The following is a 24,230-nucleotide window of genomic DNA, read 5'->3' as shown; positions in this document are numbered from 1 at the left end:
TCAATTCAAAGTAGCCACATTTCAAGTGTTCAATAGCCCCATGTGGCTGGTGGCTACCACAGTTGACAGTGTGAGTCTAGTCAATACAGAATTTAGAGGCCTAAGGAAAGTTGTGAAATCATCTGGGCTGGACTAAATTAGGCAGAAAAAGAACTGAGGTGGGACCCAAGAGCTATGGCCTTGCTCCTTGGTGAAAAGTGAGCCCTAGATGTTAACATAACCTAAATAAACTAAAAGAGATCTGAGATATACCTGTCATTCTGCTCATAGATGTTGAGACCCAGTGCATCCACCCCCAGCCACAGCTCTGAGCCTTTCTTGTTCTTGATGCTGAAGTAGTTCACACCATACATCTCCAGATCTTGAGCAATCTTCAGATATTCCAGGACAGCATCCTCCCTAAATGACACAGTTGGGGGTCACAAAGTGGGGCTTGTGAGTCAGACCCAAGGAGAGAGAAAGCCTGCTTACTCTGTACTTCTGACAAGTATCTTGCTATCAGGAGTGGGAAAGGGCACAAAAGGCAACCAGATGATGGAGAACAGAGCATAGCATGACTTTTGCAAAGCAAAATCTCCTAACAAAAACCTAGGGTCTATGCTCCCAAAGGGAATAAAGATGGGTTGACCCTTGCTGGCCTCTGGCATGTTGGCTGCCACAGAAGCAATTTTCTTTCTCTCATTCATTGTGACAGCCTCTTACACATTCTTAGCAGGGCTCAGAATGTGGTTATGGCAAAATGATGATATTTGTCCTTCAACTAGACAACCCTCAAAAATGCTTTGCCATGTTTAAGAGCTCCTTCCTTATTTCCTTCTGGCAGGGGGCGGGGAGTCCTTGGTGGCCCAGTAGCTCCCTGGACATCCTGAGGTCCCCTCCATTTCTTGATAGTCAAAACTGTTTGTGCTATCAGTTACCACCATTCAGCAAAACAAACAAACAAAAAACAACCTTATAATGGTCCTAGTTTGCCTTCTATCATCCCTGTTCCCTCTTCTCCAACATCTACCAATGTCCCTTGTCATCTGTCTCTTCTCCCCAGAACGCATTCTCATTCACCCTATAAGGGAAGTGGGGCCCACCACTGCTTGGGCAAGCTTACCTGAGCATGCCACGGTGTTCCTCATGCCACACCTGGATCCGCTCCTCCCACTGGTCCTTGTTGAGTTTGTGCTGTTCCAGGACTCTGGAAAGACAATGGGTGATGAGTAGTTTAAAGCGCAAAAGTCCCTGTGCAGGAGAGAAGGGAAGCCCATTTAGCTTTCTAAGGGGCTGATGCAAAGAGGATGTAGAGTCAGCCAACTGAGGTCACGCTGGAAGCAGACTGAAATTATAGCTAAAAAGGTATTAAATTAGACACAAGGAATTGCCTGAAAGGTAAGAGAGCTACAAGAATGGATGATCAAAAACAACAAGGGGAACACCTTCCTTTGTACCTTTATCCACAAATCAAATGATGTGCTGTGGTCCCTAAGCATAGCAATAAAGCATCAGGAGTTTGTGCTGACTTGAGGGGCTAAAAGTAGGGATGGACCTCATAGAGCCAGGTATACTCTCTCCTAGATCCTCTTGGGACCAACAGTCTATGTTTATAAGAATACTGCTCAGAAATGAAAGAATGGCCTTTGGCTACAGAGCAATGAACTGAGTCCTAATGGCTTTGAGAAAAACCAACAGGCCCAACCTCCAAGACCTACTAGATTATAAACAAGGTTAGCTTTAAACATGCCATCTCAGATATCATGGCAATGACTCAGGGAGAGTCCCCAGGGTACAAGCACTATCCCTAATATCTTATGAGTGTGTTGTACATATATGCCATAACTCCAGTGGGACTGAGGCTCCCAGAATGAAGCAAAGCTTTTCCTTCTAATCCAAAAGACTATGGAAACAGCCATTGTGTATAGTTGGAAAAAATTTAGTGTTAAAATATTAAGGTGCTAAGCTTCCAGGTCTGGCTCTGGCTCTGCCTCAGATGAGCTGCAGCAGATGGGGAAAGTCAGTGTGAGTACCTCTGCACCTCTATTTCCTCGGCCAGGAAATAAGGATAATGCCTGCTTTGTTCATTTTGTGTGTTATTGTGATGCAAAAACAAAAATAATGAGGGTTTTAGAGCTTTTGACTTTGAAGTTTACAAAAGGAGAAAGCTCTGTACACTAGCTGTCAATATTAAAAGACTATTTGAGTTCTCCATGTCCCTGGTTTGCTTATTTCTCTCTCTCCCCTGTGAACTTCTGATATAAGAGATCTAAATCAGTAAAAAGAACTGAGAAAATGGAACCAGGGAGAGGTGAAAGAAATTACTCAATCTCTGGTTCTACATAAGCACCTGCCTCCCAGGTAATAAAGTTCTGTAATCAGGCAGACAGAGGGGAAAAAAGGCTTTTTATTTGGAAAGCCAGAAAAATAACAACAGAGTATGACACTATATGCAAATGTCTCTTGAGCAGCATAACACAGTCTTCAGACAGATCCCAATGGAGAGGAACAGATCTGGCATCCCCTGTGGGGCAGGGATTGGTCAGCTGTGGGCTGCAGCCCCTTATGGCCAAGGCAAAGGAGGGCAGGGAATCACCTCACCTCTGTGGGAGCAACTTGTCTCCGGCCAGGTAGCCAGACTTATGCACCTCCTTATTGAAGTCGCCATACTTAGACTGGACAGCATACGAGGCCAGCAGCACAGCAGTCTCAGGCGGGCAGTAAATATCATCATTGAGAATACCCTCTTTCACTTGCAGAAAGAACAGGCGCTGAGTGATGTCCTGAATCAATTCCTCGGACACATCCTCAGGATAGAACTTGGCACGGAACTTAAAGAGCAGGGGGCTTTCCTTCCGCACGTCCTGGGCAGTCACCTGGGAGCAGTAAGGGTTATGGACTCTCAAAAAATAGGTTTTAAGGGTGACAGAGTGGCTGTGGGGTAGGGGAAACACACTGAAAGATCATCAATTTGCATAATCTTAGAGAGCTGGGTGGCAACCCCCTGGTAATTAAGAAAAACAATACATTACTTTCACTGGGGACTGAATCCCATGTCTGTAATCACTTTCTGTTGGGAATTTCTTCCTGAAATTACCTTAATACCGACTGATGATCAGAAGTCTTCAAACCACTTTTGTCTGACTATATCCAACTATCCCCAAATTCTGAGAGTAGGCATAAGCTCTTCTTTTCAGCTTGTCTTATAAGTCTCCTCCAATTTCATAAATTAGCAAAGTAAGGACTAGGATATATGACTAAGGATTGAGAATTGGCTAGACAAGAGCACAAATTAGACCATTTTTTAAAGCCTGAAATGGAATACTAGTGGCTCCACACTTGTCCAGCAAAAGATTCAACTTTTTAGGAAAACAAGACTTTACCAGCAGAAGGTGGGGTACCTACTCCCTAGACACAATCAGAGAAGCAAACTGCAGGACAGTATGGAGACTTCTAAGGACAAGACCAGCCAGTCTGAGGATACGAAGATGGAAGGCTACCAGGTTCTCGTGGAGATGCTGCTTGGGGTGGAGAGCTTGCATGGACTCAAACCATTCCATTTGGGGTCCAACTGAGGTAAAAGGTCAAGAAAGAGGGAAACATCTATATGGGGTTCAGATATCAGTTGACTGCTGGAGAAGGTGCAGCATAAGACTGTGAGATCTTTCAGATTTTTTTTTTTTCTAGTTCAAGAATCTGTGGCTCTTTTTGACAAATCCCCGGCTGAGCACAGTGGCTCACGCTTGTAATCCCAGTACTTTGGGAGACCGAGGCAGGCGGATCACAAGGTCAGGAGATCGAGACCATCCTGGCTAACATGGTGAAACCCTGTCTCTACTAAAAATACAAAAAATTAGTCAGGCGTGGTGGCAGGTGCCCGTAATCCCAGCTACTCGGGAGGCTGAGGCAGGAGAATGGCGTGAACCTGGGAGGCAGAATTTGCAGTGAGCTGAGATGGCACCACTGCACTCCAGCCTGGGCGAGAGTGCGAGACTCCTTCTCAAAAAAAAAAAAAAAAAAAAAAAAAAAAAATCCCCTAAAGCCATTGACTTTGGAGAGATGAAGGGGATACCAATCCTCTCTTGAACAGCCACTAATGGATTTGATCCAAAACAAGTCAAAGTTCAAGCTAGTGTTCCCAGTAGAAAGAGTCTCTTCTTCTTTGAATGCTGGCCATTGTTGCTGTTAGAAGTCAAAGTGGAGACAGAGCAAGAGCTTTTACTTGCCTGAGTCCTCTGTCCTTATTCTGATCCAGGTGGTCAACAGACCACCCAGTCACAAACACAGCCCTAGGTATCCAGGATTTGCCAATTAGCACATGGTACCCTCCCAGGAATGTTCTGGAAAAGAAAAGAATTCTAAACCCAACCGAGGAATAAGCAGTTACCTTCTTATTGAGTTTCAGCCAGGTGGAGAAACCTTTAGTGTCCTGGTACTGCAGACCAAAGAACCAAACTTCCCTCAAGCCAATAGTTTTCACCACCTAGAAGAGAAAACCAAAACAACCAACCATTGATTGAATACCTCCTCTATGTGACACAAAGTTTGACACAAAGTTTGAAGTCAATATGATATCTGCCCTTAAAGGTTTTAAGGTGCTCAGGGTCTGGCAAGAAAATACACTTGGGCAGCAATCAAGAACTGATGTCGGCATCTCTCTGCACAAAGTACTGCTGGGGTAGGAAAGGGATCTATTACTTATGAGCACTGACACATACCAAGAACCTTACATCCATCATCTCCTTTAATTTTCATAATATCCCTATGCTAGACTTATATTTAGGCCCATTTTATATATATCAAAAACAAGGTTCGAAGAAATGCCCAAGGTTCAGGTCATGAGTGACAAAATTAGGGTTCAAACCATGTCTGTTTGACTCCAAATCCATGCATATCCAGTGATTTCTGCCACCTTCTCCCTCCCTCTACAATGTCATGCCACTTTCCACTTCCATGATGGATTAAAGACTGACTGTGGAGATTGTTGGATTAACTCCTGCATCTTGTTCTCTTGGGTTGCTCCCATATATCGTCCTTTATCCTTAGCAACTGGGGGTAGTACCCACACCCTTAAGACTGAGTTCCATTTACAATACCCCAAATAAAGAATGTTTGAGAAGATAAAACAGGGACTGTGAAGGACTCTGAAGCCATGCTGTGCCTGGGTTCTGAGAGGATTTTTTCCAACCCTGATCAGAGCCCAGTCATGATTCCTCTTACACAGGTTTAGGGTGGACCTGAGGGTAGAAATAGGGTAAGTACCTCAGTGTAGTAGCTGAGGTGCTCCCTGTTGTCCTGAGCCTCCTGGCTGAACAGTGGGCAGGAAAGGGAGGCTTGCCAAGAGAACACAGATGAGCTCTGTTCTCTAGTCCCTGACATTAGCATGTTAATAGTCTGGCTGTCAGCTCAACCCCAGCATACCCACCCCTGTCCCTGTCGATGGCAGCAGTGAAGCTGAGCCACATCCTAATGAGGTCAGGCTGGCCTTAGGCAGTCTTCTTTATTTTGTTTTTTTGGGGGAAGGATGCAAGTGGAGGGTAAGGGTAAGGTGAGAAAGAATCACAGAAATATACCTAGAGATGGAAGCAGGGAACAAGGACCCAGTGTTGCTGATGTCCTTCCCTTATGAACGAATTAGTATCTCCCTTCAAAATACACACACAGACACTCACAAAGACACACATATACACACCAACACTGTATCCACAAAGTTTCTTTTATGGATCCAAAGTCAGGCCCCACGGTCACACCCTGAGTTTACAATCTAGAGCTTCAGAGGCCCCAAGGAAAAAAGTAGCTCATATATATTAAGCACCAATCATGTGTCAGGCACTGAACAGTAAACAACCCTGTGAGATAGCAACATATTATAATGAGGAACTAAGGCTTAAAGAGGTAATGCATCTAAAATTACAGAGCCATACAGAACCATGATGTGTCTGACTAAATAAGCTTGTACCTTTTCTTCTCTAGCATGCTATCTCTTAATGCCAGGTACTCATACGAGCTTAGGACTCCTGAGCTTCTCAAGTAATTAATTGTCTTGTCTCTCTTTTAGCCTAAATATCCCATCCAGATAATAAACTTTGATTACTTCTGCATCGAGATATGCTTCCTGGCAAGCATACAGATCCAAGCAACAACCACTTTGGGGAGAAGCTATGTCCCCCTAGTCATCAACCTCCATTGCTTACCAGGTCACCCTTCCCTTTCATAGCTTGGATCAAGTATCAGGAAACCTGAGCAAAATGTTCATGTCTGGCTCCAACTGGCTGTATGATATTAAGATGGCACCTTTCCTCTCTGGGCCTCACCTTCCTTATCCATCCAAATTGGGGAGTATGGCTTCAATGATCTCTTTCTTCTCTTAAGTTCTATCATTGTACTAATTACATTACAAGGTTATTTTGCAGATGGTTAATAAAAACAATCCCATTTCCCAACTACCTCTTGCTGATGTGGATAATTAAAAACATGTTTAGAAAAGATCAATGGGGTTGGGAGGTAATGAGGAAAGTTCAAAAGGCTTCCAGAATTCAATGGCCAGGTGAGTCCCCGACTCTAAGTCAATAGGCAGCTGGAACTGCCAGAAAGTTTCAGATGGAGAAATGTGAATGCTTATGTTGAAATGTAATATTGGCTTTTTGCAGAGGATGAAGGTAGTGGGTGGGCGTGAACAGAAAAGAAATTTTTAAAGCACCTCTTATATCATCCTAGATCTAAACAGGGCCCAAGGCCCAATGAACATTTCTAATTATTTTCCACAGGGTTGCAGAAGAATAGTGTGTCCAGATGCAGTTGGTGGGAAGAGGCAAGATCCAAGAAACAATCCAGCTGAGAGACAGACAAAAAAAAAAAGAGAGGGAGAGAGAGAGAGAGAGAAGACCCACTAAAGATGCTGAAGAGAAGATGGACCATGAGGGCCAGGATATTAGGTCATGGGGAGAGAACAGACTTGGAACAGAAGTAGTAGAGCAGTGCCATGGTTTGGATGTGGTTTGTCCCCACCAAAACTCATGTTGATGCTTCATTGCCAGTGTGGCAGTGCTGGGAGGTAGAATCATTAAGAGGCAGTGTGTAATGAGAGGTGTTTCAGTCATGGGGACCCCTGTTCCTGTGAATTACTTGACCTTTTGTCACATTATGAAGCAGCACGAAGGCCCTCACCAGAGGCTGAGCAGGTGCTGGTGCCATGCTCTTGGACTTTCCAGCCACCACAATTACAAGACAAATAAACCTCTTTTCTTTATAAAGTACCTAGCCCCAGGTATTTTATTATAAGAACATAAAATGGGCCAGGAGTGTTGGCTCATGCCTGTAATACCAGCACTTTGGGAGGCCAAGATGGGCAGATCACAGGGTCAGGAGATCGAGACCATCCTGACTAACACAGTGAAACCTGGTCTCTACTAAAAATACAAAAAATTAGCTGGGCATGGTGGTGCATGCCTATAGTACCAGCTACTTGGGAGGTTGAAGCAGGAGAATCGCTTGAACCCAGGAGGTAGAGGTTGCTGTGAGCTGAGATTGCACCACTGCACTCCAGTGTGGGTGACAGAACGAGACACCATCAAAAAAAAAAAAAAACACATAAAATGGACTCAGACAAGCAGCAACTGATCTTTGCCTGTACTAACTTGTAGTTAGTACAGTTTTGTACTAATTGTACAGGCTCAGAGACTCCACGACTGAAAGGAAGTGAGGTAGGCACAGACTATGCAGCCAGTCCCAGAAATCCCAGGAGTGAGCCCCTTAGCCTCTTTTTGCACCACATTGTCTGTTTCACTATTGGGTGGGAGTAGGGGTGTGATAAGAGAAGGTGGATTGGCCAGGCGTGGTGGCTTATGTCTGTAATCCCAGTACTTTGGGAGGCCAAGACAGGTGGATCACCTGAGGTCAGGAGTTCAAGACCAGCCTGACCAACATGGAGAAACCTTGTCCCTACTGAAAAATAGAAAAGTAGCTGGGTGTGGTGGCACATGCCTGTAATCCCAGCTACTTGGGAGGCTGAGATAGGAGAATCGCTTGAACCCAGGAGGTGGAGGTTGCCGTGAGCCGAGATCATGCCATTGCATTCCAGCCTGGGCAACAAGAGTGAAACTCTGTCTCAAAAAAAAAAGAAAAAAAAAGAGAGAGAGAAGGAGGATCATGGTGACTAAAGTAGTTCTGAGATCCATAGTAACTGAGGAGAAGTTGGACAAAGTAATACCTAAAGCGTTATTAAAAAAAAAAAAGAGAGAGAGAGAATTCAGGCTCAGTGGTGGGGGGAGGGGGAGTGATCTCTCTGAGCACTGCCTCTTCCTTTGTGAACATAAAGAAATCAGAAACACAAATTTTCCACTTCCTTAGGCTCTAGGGCTTAAAGAGATGAGTAATATCTCTCAGCCTGCACTGAAGTCCCAAAGTGAGAAATTGAGGACGTGGCGGGAAGGAAATATGGTCTGAAATCAGAATTGAAACTGAAAAAGAACAAAGAACAAAAATGGATGACTCCTGACCCCAGGCTACAAGGAAATCTCTAAGGTCCATGCGGGTGCTATGAACCATTTTATCAGGCAACTCTAAACCCCTTTTCCAAGCCAAGTTTTTCTTGCTTCCAGCTTTGCTTCCAGTTGAGACCTCCATTCCAGAAGAAAGAGAAACATTATTTTCAAGTGAGAGCTTAGCATATAGCTTCCAGTTCCAGGAATAACCTCTGTGGCTCCAGTGACTAGGGTCCTTATCATTCCACTCTGAGAAATGGTTCTATCCCTGAGGAAAAAGAAAATTCTTTATTGGCTCCCTTTGACCCGACAGCCAGCTTATCTGATCTGAGCCAGTATTTCTCAAAGCTCCCAGGAAAAAGTCCTTAAGCAACAGAAAATAATGAATGCATATACCAAGGGACACAGTGGGTGTGGTAGGATGGGGTAGGGGGAGATAATAGGTAGATGGCTGTAAGCCAGCTATAATTTCTTTGAAGCCTCAGGTTTAGTTTTAATTATTTGTGCAAATTTTATATTCTACTCCATAAAGGATGAATTTTAAAAATTATTGCAAGTAAAATTAATGCTCTAGAATACTAAATCACATTCATCTCATAGCTTTGTGTACCTCTTGGAACCTGACACATACACCTAAAGAAACTAGGACTTCAGTTAAGACACTAGCTTAAGAAACTGGAGGCTGTGTATTCTACTCAGCTCCATGACTGTGGAGAGTTACAGTGTTCAAGCAACAAAAACTGGAAAACTGATGTCCAGTGAAAAGAAAAGATCTGCCTCGGAATAAATCCTCATTAATTATCAGGAGCTTCTGGAAGTAAGAAAAAAAAAAAAAAAACTTTTATCTCCTTTTGTCATGTGGAGGCAACCTACATCTGAGGTCTGTAAAGGGGAGGGGAGATCAGGTCAGCTTAGGAGCCCAGAGATTCTCTTCTTGAATCCCCCATGCATTTATCTGAGTAAACAAACTAGTGATGACATCAGCCACTTCAAAAGCCCAGAGCATGGCCGGGCACAGTGGCTCATGCCTGTAATCCCAGCATTTTGGGAGGCTGAGGCAGGCAGATTGTTTGAGCTCAGGAGTTCGAGACCAGCCTAGGCAACATGGTGAGACCCCATCTCTACTAAAAATACAAAAAGATAGCTGGTGTGGGCACCTGTGGTCCCAGCTACTTGGAAGGCTGAAGTGGGAGGATCAGTTGAGACTGTGGGGTGCGAAGGTTGCAGTGAAATCACACCACTGCGCTCCAACCTGGGTGACAGAGCGAGGGAGTAATGCTGGAGTCACAAGAGAAGAACTGTGCGAGAACAATGTGCAAAATTGCATCAATGCCCAAACACCTGAGACCCTCAAGATACCATTACAGATCTGGCAGCATCTACATCAGCCACCCACCTGAAAGCAAATTATTGCACCACTGGAAAGTACCAAGATGGGCTACCACTAGTGCTGTTTCTGTTATTACACGTTGCCTGTGGCCAAGTGGTCACCTGCTCTATAACACAGAACATACTCAGCTGAGGTTCTAAGTTTATTTCTTTTATTGTTTTTTGTTTGTTTGGAGATAGGGTCTTGCTGTTACCCAAGCTGGAGTGCAGTGGTGCAATCATAGCTCACTGTAACCTTGAACTCCTGGACTCAAGTGATTCTCCAGCCTCAACCACCCAAGTAGCTAGGACTACAGGCATACACCACCATGCCCAGCTAATTTTTAAGTTTTTGTAGAGATGGGGTCTTGCTATGTTGCCCAGGCTGGTCTGAAACTCCTAGCCTCAAGTGATCCTCTCACCTTGGACTCCCAAAGCACTAGGAATACAGGCATGAGCCACCATGCCCAACCTAGCTAGGGTTCTAAGTTTTGGAAGCAGGTAAAGTGGAAGAAGGTTCCAGAGGACAGCTGACCAAAAGCATAAGAAAAACTGGAAATGCTACGTGCCCTGGTTTAAGCCCCAGCTATACCACTTCCTAGCTATATGACCTTAAACAGATAATTTCACCTCTGTAAGCCTCAGTTCCTCATCTGTAAGATGGAGATCCTCCTACTACAATAATAGATGTTAGTTATTTTATAAAATGAAAGATAAAAAGGTTTACTGTCCTTATTGCAGAGTATTCAAGTACTAAGTACTTTACTGAGCCAGAAGAACTTCCTGATTTCCTAGCTCCCTCATCTGAACTCTCAGAGCAAAGCCACCTACTTTAGTCCTTAATAAGAACCACCAATATTAGAATGCTTGGTATGCGACGGGCATTTTACTTATTTGAGGATTAAAACACAAAATCTCTGAGATTAGAGTGATTATCATTTTACTAAGGAAAGTTAAGTACTGAGAGGCTAAATGAGCCATCCAAGGTCGCACAGCGAAGTAACAGGACAGAATTCGAACTCAGGGCTGGTTCTAAATCCTATGCTTTATATACCACCTCATGAACCTGAGCCTCAAGGGCGTTTATTTCATTCTTTGTGGGTAGAGAGTTGCATGTTCCTTTCTATGCCTTTATAGGTAAGGAACTCAAAGTTCCTGAAGAACAGAGATGGCGTTTGACAGTGTAGACCTTCAGTCAATATTGAATGAATCAGTAAATAGATGAATGAATCGATGCTGTGAGATTTCACCTCTGTCTTTGAGCACTGCCCTTTAGCGGCACCTAGGTAATCCAAGATCAAAAGCTTTAGAAGTTGAAGCAAGTGACAGAATCACTATAGCAAAACATGTTCTCTCTCCCCTCTAGCTGTAAGCACACTCACAAGAAGAGAGGTAAATGAGAGAAACTATGAGCCCTACTTCCCTTTCCCACCAGGCCCTAGACCTCCTCAAGCTATGGCATCCCATTGTTGCCTATTATTTATTGCTAGTGCCAAGGAGTACTTCCTCTTTGGTTGGCTTCCTCTCTGGTCATCGGCCAGATGACTGCTGTGTTCCAGGATGGCCGTAGAGCTTTTGCCAATTCCTGCCAAGGAGTCTAGCTCCTTCCTCCCAGGCCCAGGCTCCACCAGGAGGGCCCCCTTGAATGATGGGTCCCAAAGGTCAGAGAGAACGGACTTCCTCCGTTATGCCTCATCAAGTTAGAGAGAGAAGAGCTCACATCCTCCAACTGCCTATGAACACATACCTCTACTGATTCCTGACCTGACCTGCCTTGGCCTCAAGAGGGCCAAATGCTCAATTCCTTGAGTTCAAATCTTTTTCCCTGTATTTTTTCACCTGTGGGGTTCACCTCTGTCCCTCTGACTTACAGAATGTGACTGCCCCTCTCTTTCTTATGGCAGTCCTTCAGAGGTCTGAATACAGAAAGCATATATTCCTTGAGTCTTCTCTAAGTTAAATACTCTCAATCACCCCAAACAGAGTAGTGCAGTGCAGGAAAAGTATAGTTTTGTGATCAGAGTTGTATTCAAAATTCATATCACAACTTACTAACTACATGACCTAGGGTATGTTCTTTTACCTCGCAGAGGCAGGATCATTGTGAGGATTAAAGCGCCTAGCCAGGGATAGTCCATAGTATGTGTTGAATAAATAATACTTCTCAAGATAACAATGATGGGAAGTCATGGACTTCTTGGTTTCCAAGTCTCTCAAAGGCTTTGTTTTGGAAGCAGTAGCATTCAGAACTAGCATACCAATCTGGCCAGGGTTCCCTACTACCTGGGCTTCCCTCAAATCCACACCCACAGCACACAAACCAAACCAACACTAACAAAAACTACCAGGCACTGAGGTTTTCTGAAGTTAATAAACCTCTTTGTTCAAGAATTTTTCTGCCCCCCACAGGCTCCAAATCATGCCTTCCTCACCCTCCACAGCCATCCCCCTGCAATGCACATACACAAAGCCCCCAGTGTTGAGGGTAGGGAATGGCATCATCTGGTTTGGGAGGGGGAATTAGAATCAGGGCTCTTGGAAGGAGTATAGGTAAATGTCAAAGGAGCCTCTGGCTCCCAGCTGGTCTGTAAAATCTGCACTGACTAACCTCCTCCCTCTCTAATAGCTGCTACCCAGAATGATAGCAAAACATCTATCTAAAACAAAGGGTCCAAAAGCATATGTATTCTATGGACACCTCCTCCCTTTTGTCTTAGAGATAGTAAGAAGCCTGTCAAGGAAGAGATGATCCCTTGCCAGCTAGCCCTACCTCCTCACATATGCCAGCAGCTGATCATACTCAGGTGACGCATTTCCCTCCTTTTTACAGAAAAGGATTGTCTGAAATCCCAATACTAGGAACAGAAATGGGAGAGAAAGGGAGATGGAATACACAAATAAATGTCAGATAAATTTTTTGAGAGATAACCAGATTTGAGAAACACGTTAGGCATTGTACAGATGAGAAACTGAGGCCCAAAGAAGGGAAATGTTTGTATCACAGGGAGTTAGTGACAGGGCCAGCCCTAGAGCCCAAGATTCATGGCTGTCTATCCAGGCCCTTTTGACTTCACTAGGCTGTCCCTTTAAAAGTTCTCCAATATAACCTCCTTGCAAAGGGAGAATGAAAAGCACAATTATAATTCGAATGCATTTAGTCATTCCAGACTAGCACCGTAATCACTTGTGAGCTATGTGAATGTAAGCACGTTACTTGAATTGTAGTAAACTTATATTTAAATATTCCTCAGACTAATTTGTATTTTCACAAATTAAGTATCAATGATTACACTTTGCCATTCAAAGTAAAACAAACACAAAACAAACTCCAGAGAAGTAAATTCCACCTAAATCTAAAGTTAGATATTTTGAGGATCATTAAGCCCATCTCCCAACTTTCCCAATTCTAGATTATTTTTCTTCACTTTTTTTTTTTTTTTTTTTTGAGACAGAGTCTTGCTCTGTCACCTAGGCTGGAGTACAGTGGCATGATCATAGCTCACTGTAACCTTGAACTCCTGGGCTTGAGCAACCCTCCTGGCACAATCTCCTGAGTAGCTGGGACTATAGGTGTGCACCACCATGCCAGGCTAATTTTTAATTTTTTTGTAGAGACAGGGTCTCACTATGTTACCCAGGCTGGTCTCGAACCCCTGGGCTCAAGCAATTCTCCCATCTCAGTGTTAGGATTACAGACATGAGCCACCACATCACGTCAACTCCAGCTCAATTAATAATACAAGAAGCACAATGGTATTGGAAAGGGAACCATCATTTATTACTTCTCTACTATATGCTGGATGCTTTCTTCCAGCTAACACTTTCTTTCCTATTTGTGTTTTCTTATCTTTCTCACCGATTTCTAATTTATCTTTTTGGATTAGATATCCTTATATGCCACTATAATCAGTTTTTTGAGTAACAGGTAAGATACAAAACATAATATACTCACAAAAATCCTGTGAGGTAAGTATTAGATTTTTTTTTTTTTTTGGTGGGCAGTGGTTGGGGGGATGAGGATACCAACCCAGAGAGTTCAATAATTTTCCCAGGGTCTAACTAGGAAAATGAGGATTTTGCATCCTCATCTGCAAAATGTGCCAGTACTAATTCATGCACTCACAGAGCTTTGTTATAGTCAAATGCTTATCATAATACTTAGCATACACTGAGTCCTGGATAAATGTTAACTCTCATCTGTATTAGCCACAGAAAATAATTTTCCCACTCTATGTAATAAGAACTCAGAAGGCGTACACAAGCTGTTCTCAAATTTCTAGCCCTCTCCTACCCCTGTCTCCATTCTACTCTTGTCTTTTCTCTCACCAGTCAGGAGTATTCACAGGAATAGAATTAGCTTATTTGAACACAACCTCCTTCTTTCTTTCTTCCTCTCCCCAACCCTGGGGAAGTTCTCATATGGTAGAAGGATACAGAGAGCAAGGAAGAAAGGGAAGCAAGAGGGCCTGGAGAATCCATCAGGGTGATATGCAGCCTAACATCCCAGACAATAACTCAGACCTCTACCTCATTGGAGGCTGGTGGAGAAATGGGATAATGGCCTGTCTGGTGAGGTCCCAGCCTCTGGAAATGGGAGCCTCATTTTTGCTCCTAGAAGTCTGGCCACAGATGGCACATTCCCTTGAATGCAAAAAATGTCTGTAGCTCCCATCTGTTTATTATAGTATACAGTACATCCTTTCTGACAATAATGATTCACAACAAAGGGACATCCTTTGGGTTGGAGATGGGAATGACCACTTCACTATGACGAGTAAGCAATTATCTTCATGGCATGCCTGCAGGAGATGAAGCAGCCTCCTACTGCATCTATCACCTCCCATGTTGTCCTAAGTCCCAACATTCTTTTGAGAGAAATGTACATAGAGCTTACTACTTCGAGAAGAGTAAGTTAGTTTCCTTCTACTAGGAAGTAAAAACATGAGACAGAGGCAGTGTGGTGCAGTGGCAAGAATATGGGGTGCAAATCCCAGTCAAATAACATTTGGGTGCAATTAATTTATTTAACTTCTGAGCCTCATCATTAAAATGGAGAAGACATCACTTACATGTTTCAGAGTTGAAAGGAAGGCTCCATATGCTAAGATTTTTTTTTTTTTTTTTTTTTTTTGAGACGGAGTCTGGCTCTGTCACCCAGGCTGGAGTGCAGTGGCGCGATCTCGGCTCACTGCAAGCTCCGCCTCCCGGGTTTACGCCATTCTCCTGCCTCAGCCTCCCGAGTAGCTGGGACTACAGGCGCCCGCCACCTCGCCCGGCTAGTTTTTTGTATTTTTTAGTAGAGACGGGGTTTCACCGTGTTAGCCAGGATGTTAGTCAGGATCTCCTGACCTCGTGATCCGCCCGTCTCGGCCTCCCAAAGTGCTGGGATTACAGGCTTGAGCCACCGCGCCCGGCCAATATGCTAAGATTTTTAAAGCATCTAGCATAGAATATACACCCTTTTCTTTTCTCCCTTATTCAGGACCAAAGATAAAATTAATCAGGACCATAGGGTGCAGGTTGCCAAAGTTAAACTTTGCCTCCTTTTATATTAAGGCTGGAATCAGCCTTCATTTTGACCTATCTCGGAGTGAACAGGAAGAGAGATTCTTTGACAAGAGGCAAAAGGCATGGATTGTTGGCATTGTGGTGGAAGCTATTGGGAGAAGGAGAGGAGGCTAAGGAATCTCCACCTTACCTGGTCAAATAGCTGCTTCCCGGTGGTGTTGGGCTGGATGGCAAACTCCAGCTCTGCATCCATGGTGGTCACACGCACACTGATCTAGGATGAGATCAAAGGAAGCAGGTTAGTCATCTGGCTCTGTGTTCAACAGAGCCTGAGACAAGTGTCTTTGCTCAACCACAAAGGAGAGAGCTAGGATGCTAAGAGCCTGAGCAACTTGGATATTGACAGGGATGAAGGGAGAATATTGACCCGAACACAACCCCTGCTCCCAAGCAGCTTACTGAAGACAAACAACACAGTCACAGAGCAATACTTACCAAAGAACAGACAAGAATGTAGGCTGGGCGCAGTGCCTCATGCCTGTAATCCCAGCACTTTGGGAGGCTGAGGTGGGTAGATTGCTTGAGGCCAGGAGTTTGAGACCAGCCTGGGCAACATGGCAAAACCCCATCTCTACTAAAAATACAAAAATTAGCCAGGCATGGTGGTGCACACCTGTAGTTAAAGCTACTTGGGAGGCTGGGGTATGAGAATTGCTGGAACCCAGAAGGTAGAAGTTGCAGTGAGCTGAGATCACACCACTGCACTCCAACCTGGGCAACAGAGTGAGACTTTCTCTAAAAAAAAATTTTAAAAAAGAATGCAAATCATCCTACAACTAAGAGCAGGCAAATGATAACTGTACTTCTTCCAGGAAGGCCTTTCCATCTATACTAGCCAGCTTCAGCTCACAGGGTTCTCTTCTCACCTCTGATCTACCTGGATTATCTACAGCACTGGTAAACAATTGCAGAGGCAAATTAATAGCAGGATAAGGAGCACTGGGTTCCACATGATAATCTAAAGGGCAGAAAAAGCTTTCAGTAATATCCAACACCCCTTCGTGTTAAAAGTTCTCAATAAACTAGGTATTGAAGGAGCATACCTCAAAATAATAAGAGCCATCTGACAAACCCACAACCAACATCATACTGAATGGGCCAAAGCTGGAAGCATTCCCTTTTAAAACCGACACAAGACAAGAATGCCCTCTCTCACCCACTCATATTCAACATAGTATTAGAAGTCCTGGCCAGAACAATCAGACCAGAGAAAGAAATAGAGGGCATCCAAGCAAGAGGAGAGGAAGTCAAACTATCCTTGTTTGCAGATGGCATGATCCTATATCTAGAAACTCCAATAGTCTCAGCCAAAAAGCTCCTTAATCTGATAAACAACTTCGGCAAAGTCTCAGTATACAAAAATCAACATACAAAAGTCACTAGCATTCATATACACCAACAACAGTCAAGCCAAGAGCCAAATCAGGAAGGCAATCCCATTCAGAACTGCCACAAAGGAATAAATGCCTAGGAATACAGCTAACTAGGGAAGTGAAAGATCTCTACAAGGAGAACTACAAACCACTGCTCAAAGAAATCAGAGATGACACAAACAAATGGAGAAACAGTCCATGCTCACGAATAGGAAGAATCAATATCATTAAAATGGTGATACTGCCCAAAGCAATTTATAGAATAGTCTCAATGCTATTCCTATCAAACTACCAATGACATTCTTCACAGAACAAGGAAAAACTGTTTTAAAATTCATATGGAAACAAAAAAAAGCAGCTTGAATAACCATGGCAATCCTAAGCAAAAAGAACAAAGCTGGAGGCATCATGCTACCCAACTTCAAATGATACTAGAGGGCTACAGTAACCAAAACAGCATTGTCCTGGTACAAAAACAGAGAGAGACCAATGGAGTAGAATAGCCCAGAAATAAGGCCACGCACCTACAACCATCTGATATTTGACGAAGTCCACAAAAAAAGCAATGGAAAAAGGACTCCCAATTCAATAAACGGTGCTGGGATAACTGGTTAGCTACATGCAGAAGATTGAAACTGGACCCCATCCTTATGCCATATTTAAAAATCAACTCTAGATGTATTAAAGACTTAAATGTAAAAGTAATGTAAAACTCAAAAATTAAAAAAATCCTGAAAGAAAACCTAGGCAATACCGTTCTGGACATAGGAATGGATAAAGATTTCATAACGAAGATGCCAAAAGCAATTGAAGCAAAAGCAAAAATTGACAAATGGGATCTAACTAAAGAGCTTCTGCACAGCAGAAGAAACCATCAGCAGAGTAAATAGGCAACTTATGGAACCAGATAAAATATTTGCAAACTATGCAACTTACAAAGGTCTAATATCCAGCATCTATAGGGAACTTCAACAAATTTACAAGAAAAAAAACAAACACCCCATTAAAGTGTGGGCAAAGGATATGAAGAGATACTTTTCAAAAGAAGACATACATGTGGCCAAGCAGCATATATAACAAACTAACATCATTAGAGAAATGCAAATCAAAACCACAATGAGATACCATCTCACACAAGTCAGAATGGCTATTATTAAAAAATAATAAGAAGAAAAAAACAGGTGCTGGTGAGATTGCAAAGAAAAGGGAACCCTTATACACTGTTGGTGGGAGTGTAAATTAGTTCAACCATGGTAGAAAACAGTGTGGCAATTTCTCAAAGACCTGAAAACAAAACTACCATTCAACCCAGCAATCTCATTGCTGGGTATATACCCAAAGGAATATAAATCATTCTATCATAAAGATGCATGCACGCACATGTGCATTGAAGCACTATTCACAATAGCAATGACATGGAATCAACCTAAATGCCAATCAATGGTAGACTGGATAAAGGAAATGTATGATACTATGCAGCCATAAAAAACAACAAGATCATGTCCTTTGCAGGAACATGAATAGAGTAGAAGTCATTATCCTTAGCAAACTAATGCAGGAACAGAAAATCAAATGCCAGGCTGGGCGTGGTGGCTCACACCTGTAATCCCAGCACTTTAGGAGGCCAAGGTGGACACATCCCTTGAGGCCAGGAGTTCTAGACCAACCTGGACAATACAGCAAAACCCCACCTCTACTAAAAATACAAAAATTAGCCAGGCAAGGTGGTACACACCTGTAATCCCAGCTACTTTGGTGGTTGAGGCATGAGAATCGCTTTAACCTGAGAGGCAGAGGTTGCAGAATACCACATGTTCTCACTTATAAGTGGGAGTTAAATGATGAGAACACATGGACACACAGAAGGTGGAGGGTGGGAGAAGGGAGATGATCAGGAAAAAATATTAATAACTAATGGGTACTAGGCTTAATACCTGGGTGATAAAATGATCTGTACAATGAATCCCCATGACACGAGTTTACCTATATGACAAACCTGCACATGTACCCTTGAACTTAAAATAAAAATTAAAAACAAAGAAGAACACTGGATTCCAAGCCTAGCATGTAACTGGTCAAATCTACAACCGTAGATAACTCCTGTCCTTTTCTTGGGCCTTAGTTTCCCTCACCTGTGCAAAGGCAGGAATGAGATGAAGGGCAGCCAATTAAACAAGATAAATGGTCCAAAGACCATTTCAGTGCTGATGTCTGTGGTTCTATATACTGCCTTGCATTGTTAATGCTTCCTATATTTATGTCTCATTGGCTTTCTTAGGCTCAAGAGGGGAAGGGGGCCTCAGTAGGGGTAGGTATGGGCAGCATAGAGGTGCTACCAAAGCCAAGTCAGTAGGGAGACAAAGGTCCAGAAACAGGCCCAGACCAAAATAAGAGACAGCCACACACATATGACTTCACGGTCACTAGAAAAAATATTCACCACCTTTACAAATAGATCCCCAAACCTAGGTCAATGATAGCTGAAATTTCATAATTAGAGATTTATTCCTTTGGCTGAAAACTCTGTAGTAATGGTAGCAGTAGTAATAGTAACAGGCAGCAGCTTTCCTGTATCAAGACTTGCTACTCACCAGGCACTTCATATGTACTACCCCATTTAATATCAATAATCACCCTGTGAAGTAGAGCATTATCTCCACATTGGAGATAAAGAAATAGGTATTTGTCTAAAGTCACATTGCTATTAAGCAGGGGAGACAGGGTTTGAATCCAGGTCTAAATCCAAACCTCACAATGTAAACCAATATACTAAATTCCTCTTACAGAGTGCAAAAGTCTACCATTAAAAGAAATAAAAGATTGATTTTTAGTTGTTAGACATTTTGCTTAAATAATGTATATAGTACAGCCACAAGATGGCTTGTTATATGGTCATATAAAACCTTTATGAAGACAATTTCATGCTTAGGGAAGACACTTTAGTAATATTGAATGAGGAAGTGTAAACAGTATTTCATAGAGTCCATGAGCTCAACTTTGTAAAATGTATACATAGAGGGATGATTGGAATCTTGTCCAAGTAATAGTCAGGCTTGGTTTTGGGGTGGTGATCTTATGGATGCTTTCTCCCTTCTTTAAATTAAAAAAAAAAAAAAAAAATTCTACATTTTCTAAGGTGGTCACATACTACTAATAGTATTGAGGGAAAGCACTAGATATAGTATTGCCAAAGATGCAAATTTCCATGGAGTGAGTAAGACATTAAGCCTTATCAGTCTTTGAACCCCTAGGACTTTCCTGGACACACGGGTCAGGAGCAGGGAAGAGGGGGCCAGGCAGCCATTTTGCCAGATAAACAATTACTATGAGGATCAGGCCCAGAAAACAACTTTGTAAATAAATCTCACTAGGGAGCCAAGGAGGAAATCTATTTTAGGATTGACAATGGGACAGGAAAGGCCCTGAAGGCAGGAACAAGTAAGGCAAGTACCCCAGTGGGAGTAAGGCAAGGTTAGCCACTTTGATTTGGTACTACCCTAGGCTTCCTGCCAACTCAGTGACCCCTATAGAATGGGCCCTCATAAAGTAGGATGGGGCCATTGGACTGGAATTTGAAGGGCACCATGCTATATCCAGCCGCAAATCACCCTTGAGCCGGGTCAGGGGTGACCTCAAAACACCAATGACTGAAGGGACAGGAGAGAATAGAAAGGGGGCAGTGGGCTTTTAGAACAATAGGCTTCATTCTCACCTCAAAGTTTACATCTTACTTAGAATTACCTTTCCAGTACTCAAGATTCAATGGGTACTCACACAAGATGTTGGCTAAATGAATGGGTACCAAACAAGGGGATATTGGAGATAGATACAGCATAATATACACACACAGAGATGGGGATATTTGACATCTTGACTTTTTTGTGCCATGAATCATTCTTGCCTGTCTAGTGAAGCCTATGGACCCCTTCTCAGAATATTTGTAAATGCATGAAATAAAGTAGACACAATAAAACAAAATTATATTGAAACAGTTGAAATGTAAATCAAAATCTAATAATATGTGCTTATTACCACATTAAGTAATTACCTAGCACTAGGTCTTATTAGTTAGTTATTGCTACTGTAATTTCAAACATGTATTGAGCACAAATAATATTTTGACAAATATACAATAACTAATTGTGATATAAAAATATGTACATTAGGGGCCAGGTGTGGTGTCTCACGCCTGTAACCCCAGGACTTTGGGAGGCCAAGACAGGCGAATTACTTGAGGTCAGGAGTTCGAAACCAGCGTGGCCAACATGGTGAAACCCCATTTCTACTAAAAATACAAAAATTAGGCCAGGCACGGTGGCTCACGCCTATAATCCCAGCACTTTGGGAGGCCGAGGCAGGTGGATCACCTGATGTCTGGAGTTCAAGACCAGCTGACAAACATGGTGAAACCCCACCTCTACTAAAAATACAAAAAATTAGCTGGGCATAGTAGGACATGACTATAATCCCACCTACTTGGGAGGCTGAGGTAGGAGAATCGCTTGAACCTGGGAGGCAGAGGTTGCAGTGAGCTGAGATCATGCCATTGCACTCCAGCCTGGGCAAAAAGAGCAAAACTCCACCTCAAAATAAAAATAATAATACAAAAATTAGCCGAGCATGGTGGTGCATGCCTGCAGTCCCAGCTACTCCAGAAGCTGAGGCAGGAAAATCGCTTGAACCCAGGAGGCAGAGGCTGCAGTGAGCCGAGATCACATCAATGCACTCCAGCCTCAGTGACAGAGCAAGACTTCATCTAAAAAAAAAAAAGAAGTATATTAGATAGTTTCTATATAAACTTCTATTATTAAGCAAACTAAAAAAAAAAAAAAAGGTAGAATCCAGGAAAACACTCCACAACCTAAGAGTTGGTAACAAGGTCATGGGTACTGCCATTACTGCTGCCTTTATTTTATTTTTATTTTTATTTTTATTTTTATTTTTATTTGCCTACATTCATAATTGAACAAATGGCTAAATTACAAAGGAGAGGTTGGTAAAAAAACAAATAAGTTATTTTCCTCCATCCAAGTTCATATATCCTTCCCACTTCAAATTCTATCCATGGACCCCATAGAGGTCTGAAGACTCCAGGTTAAGGAGCTTCCTATAAATTCATTTCAATTCACCCAATATTAATGGAACACAATGTTTAAGGAACTATGGTTGGAACAGAGCAGTAGAACCAGTCCCTGATCTCAAGGCACTTACTGAAAAACACAAAAACTAAAATGTACAAGGGAGACCCTGAGAAGTGCCATAACAGAAGAACAGAGGAAACCTTTCATGGAAATTAGGAACCACAGTTCAAAGTGGTGTTTGCACTGATTCCAAAGAATAAGTTGGATTGTGGAAAAGAAAGACTGTGTGGGTAGGGACAAGAGCACTCAAATGTCCCAGATAGAGAAAACAACATGTATGATGGCCCAGAGGGAGGCAAGGATGCAGATGGCCCCTTTAGAAGTCAGTATGTACACCTACTCCAGGGTGAATGAGGCCTGCAAAGTGAAGAGAGGGCAGAGTCTAGGAAGGTAGGTAGAGGGCATTGAAGGCTATGCTAGAAGGCTGGGCCTTAATCCTGTTGGCAGTGGCCAGCCAGTCTAGAAGTTCCAGGCAGAGTGGGGCACAATCAGAGCTGGGCTTTTTGGAAGAAAACACCCAGGAAGGAAATTAAGGGAAGGGGAAGGGGTGGGATTCCAGGGACATATTCCAAAACCCACAAGTTCCCTTTAATTCTCAATATTGGAAATAATTTTCAAAGGAAGCAAGCCAGTGTCTCGTACAGATCATGTCAATTGTAGATCATGCCAATCCAGCATCTTCAGGGCACCAATCAAGGGTGGAGCCCAGTGCTGGCCCAAAGTATGTAATCAAATATTCATTAAACAAATATTTCTTAAATAAATCAGTTGGTAAAGAAGGGCCCATCCTGAATGTTGAATAAGCATGTCAGAGAGGCTAGGGTTGCCCATGCTTCCTCCCTCCTAGTGGATCACCCTAGTACAAGGGCTCTACCAAAATCTGAAAGTGTGAGCTGAAACCCAACCAGAACCTATTTTTTTCTGAATCCCTACTCAGGGTTTCTGCCATTCCACTGTGTCTTCTTCCCCAGGGACAGCAGCCTGAGGTTTCCTGAACTTCATTGTGGAGATAAATAACTTTAGGTTTTTAAAAAATTGGAAAGAAAAACAAACACAAAAGAATTCCCATTCCTGTCCCCACTTAACTCAGAAGCAAATGTGAGTCCCGTTAGCAGGAATGTAAACCAGTATAACCACTATGGACAACAGTATGGAGGTTTCTCAGAAAACTAAAAATAGGACTACCATATGATCCAGCAATCCCACAACTAGGCATTTATCCAAAGGGAAAAAAATCAGTATATTGAAGAGATATCTGCACCCTCATGTTTACTGCATCACCACATCACAATAGCCAAGATATGGAATCAACCCAAGTGTGCAAAACCAGATGAATGGATAAAGAAAATGTGGCAAATTAGCCGGGCGTGGTGGCATATGCTTGTAATCCCAGCTACTCAGGAGGCTGAGGCAGGAGAATCACTTGAGCCCGGGAGGCGGAGGTTGCAGTGAGCCCAGATTGTGCCACTGCACTCCAGCCTGGCCAAGAGAGTGAGACTCTGTCTCAAAAAAAAAAAAAAAAGAAAGAAAGAAAGAAAGAAAAGAAAAGAAAATGTGGCATATATACATAATGGAATATTATTCAGCCATAAAAAATGAAATCCTGGCCAAGCACAGTGGCTCATGCCTGTAATCCCAGCACTTTGGGTGGCCGAGATGGGTGGATCACCTGAAGTCAGGAGTTCAAGACCAGCCTAGCCAACACAGTGAAACCCAGTCTCTACTAAAAACACAAAAATTAGCCAGGTGTGATGGCGTGTGCCTATAATCCCAGTTACTCAGGAGCCTGAGGCAGGAGAATCGCTTGAACCTGAGAGGCAGAAGTTGCAGTATGCCAAGATCATGCCACTGCACTCCAGCCTGGGCAACAGAGCAAGACTCCGTCTCAAAATAAATAAATAAATAAATAAATAAATAAATAAATAAATAAATAAAATCCTGTCATTTGCAGCAATAGGGATAAGCCTGAAGGACATTATGTTAAGTGAAATAAGCCAGGCACAGAAAGTTAAACACCCGGCCGAGCATGGTGTCTCACACCTGTAATCCCCGCACTTTGAGAGGCCAAGGCGGGTGGATCACTTGGGGCCAGGAGTCCAAGACCATCCTGGCCAACATGGCAAAATCCCACCTGTACTAAAAATACAAAAATTAGCTGGGCATGGTGGCACACACCTATAATCCCAGCTACTCAGGAGGCTGAGGCAGGAGAATCGCTTAAATCTGGGAGGCAGAGGTTGCAGTGAGCCAAGATCATACCACTGCACTCCAGCCTGGGCGACAGAGTGAGACCCTGTCTCAAAAAAAGAAATGATAAA

At 43.0% G+C, this 24,230-nt stretch overlaps 1 protein-coding gene across 3 annotated transcripts in view; it reads right to left on the bottom strand.

The window, feature by feature from the left end:
- MSN (moesin) overlaps positions 1-24,230 on the bottom strand; it is a 75,454-nt gene that overhangs the window by 9,838 nt on the left and 41,386 nt on the right. For all 3 annotated transcript variants that reach the window (NM_001257696.1, XM_028841824.2, XM_015127583.3), the window contains 5 exon segments: positions 253-399; positions 1,103-1,186; positions 2,581-2,855; positions 4,367-4,462; positions 15,529-15,612. In NM_001257696.1, the coding sequence (NP_001244625.1) occupies positions 253-399; positions 1,103-1,186; positions 2,581-2,855; positions 4,367-4,462; positions 15,529-15,612 (686 nt within the window).

Source organism: Macaca mulatta, chromosome X, assembly GCF_049350105.2.
Source record: "Macaca mulatta isolate MMU2019108-1 chromosome X, T2T-MMU8v2.0, whole genome shotgun sequence".
In the NCBI taxonomy this organism is placed as follows: Eukaryota; Metazoa; Chordata; class Mammalia; order Primates; family Cercopithecidae; genus Macaca; species Macaca mulatta.
Note: the sequence above shows the minus strand (reverse complement) of the source record. Positions and strands in the feature narration are given on the sequence as shown.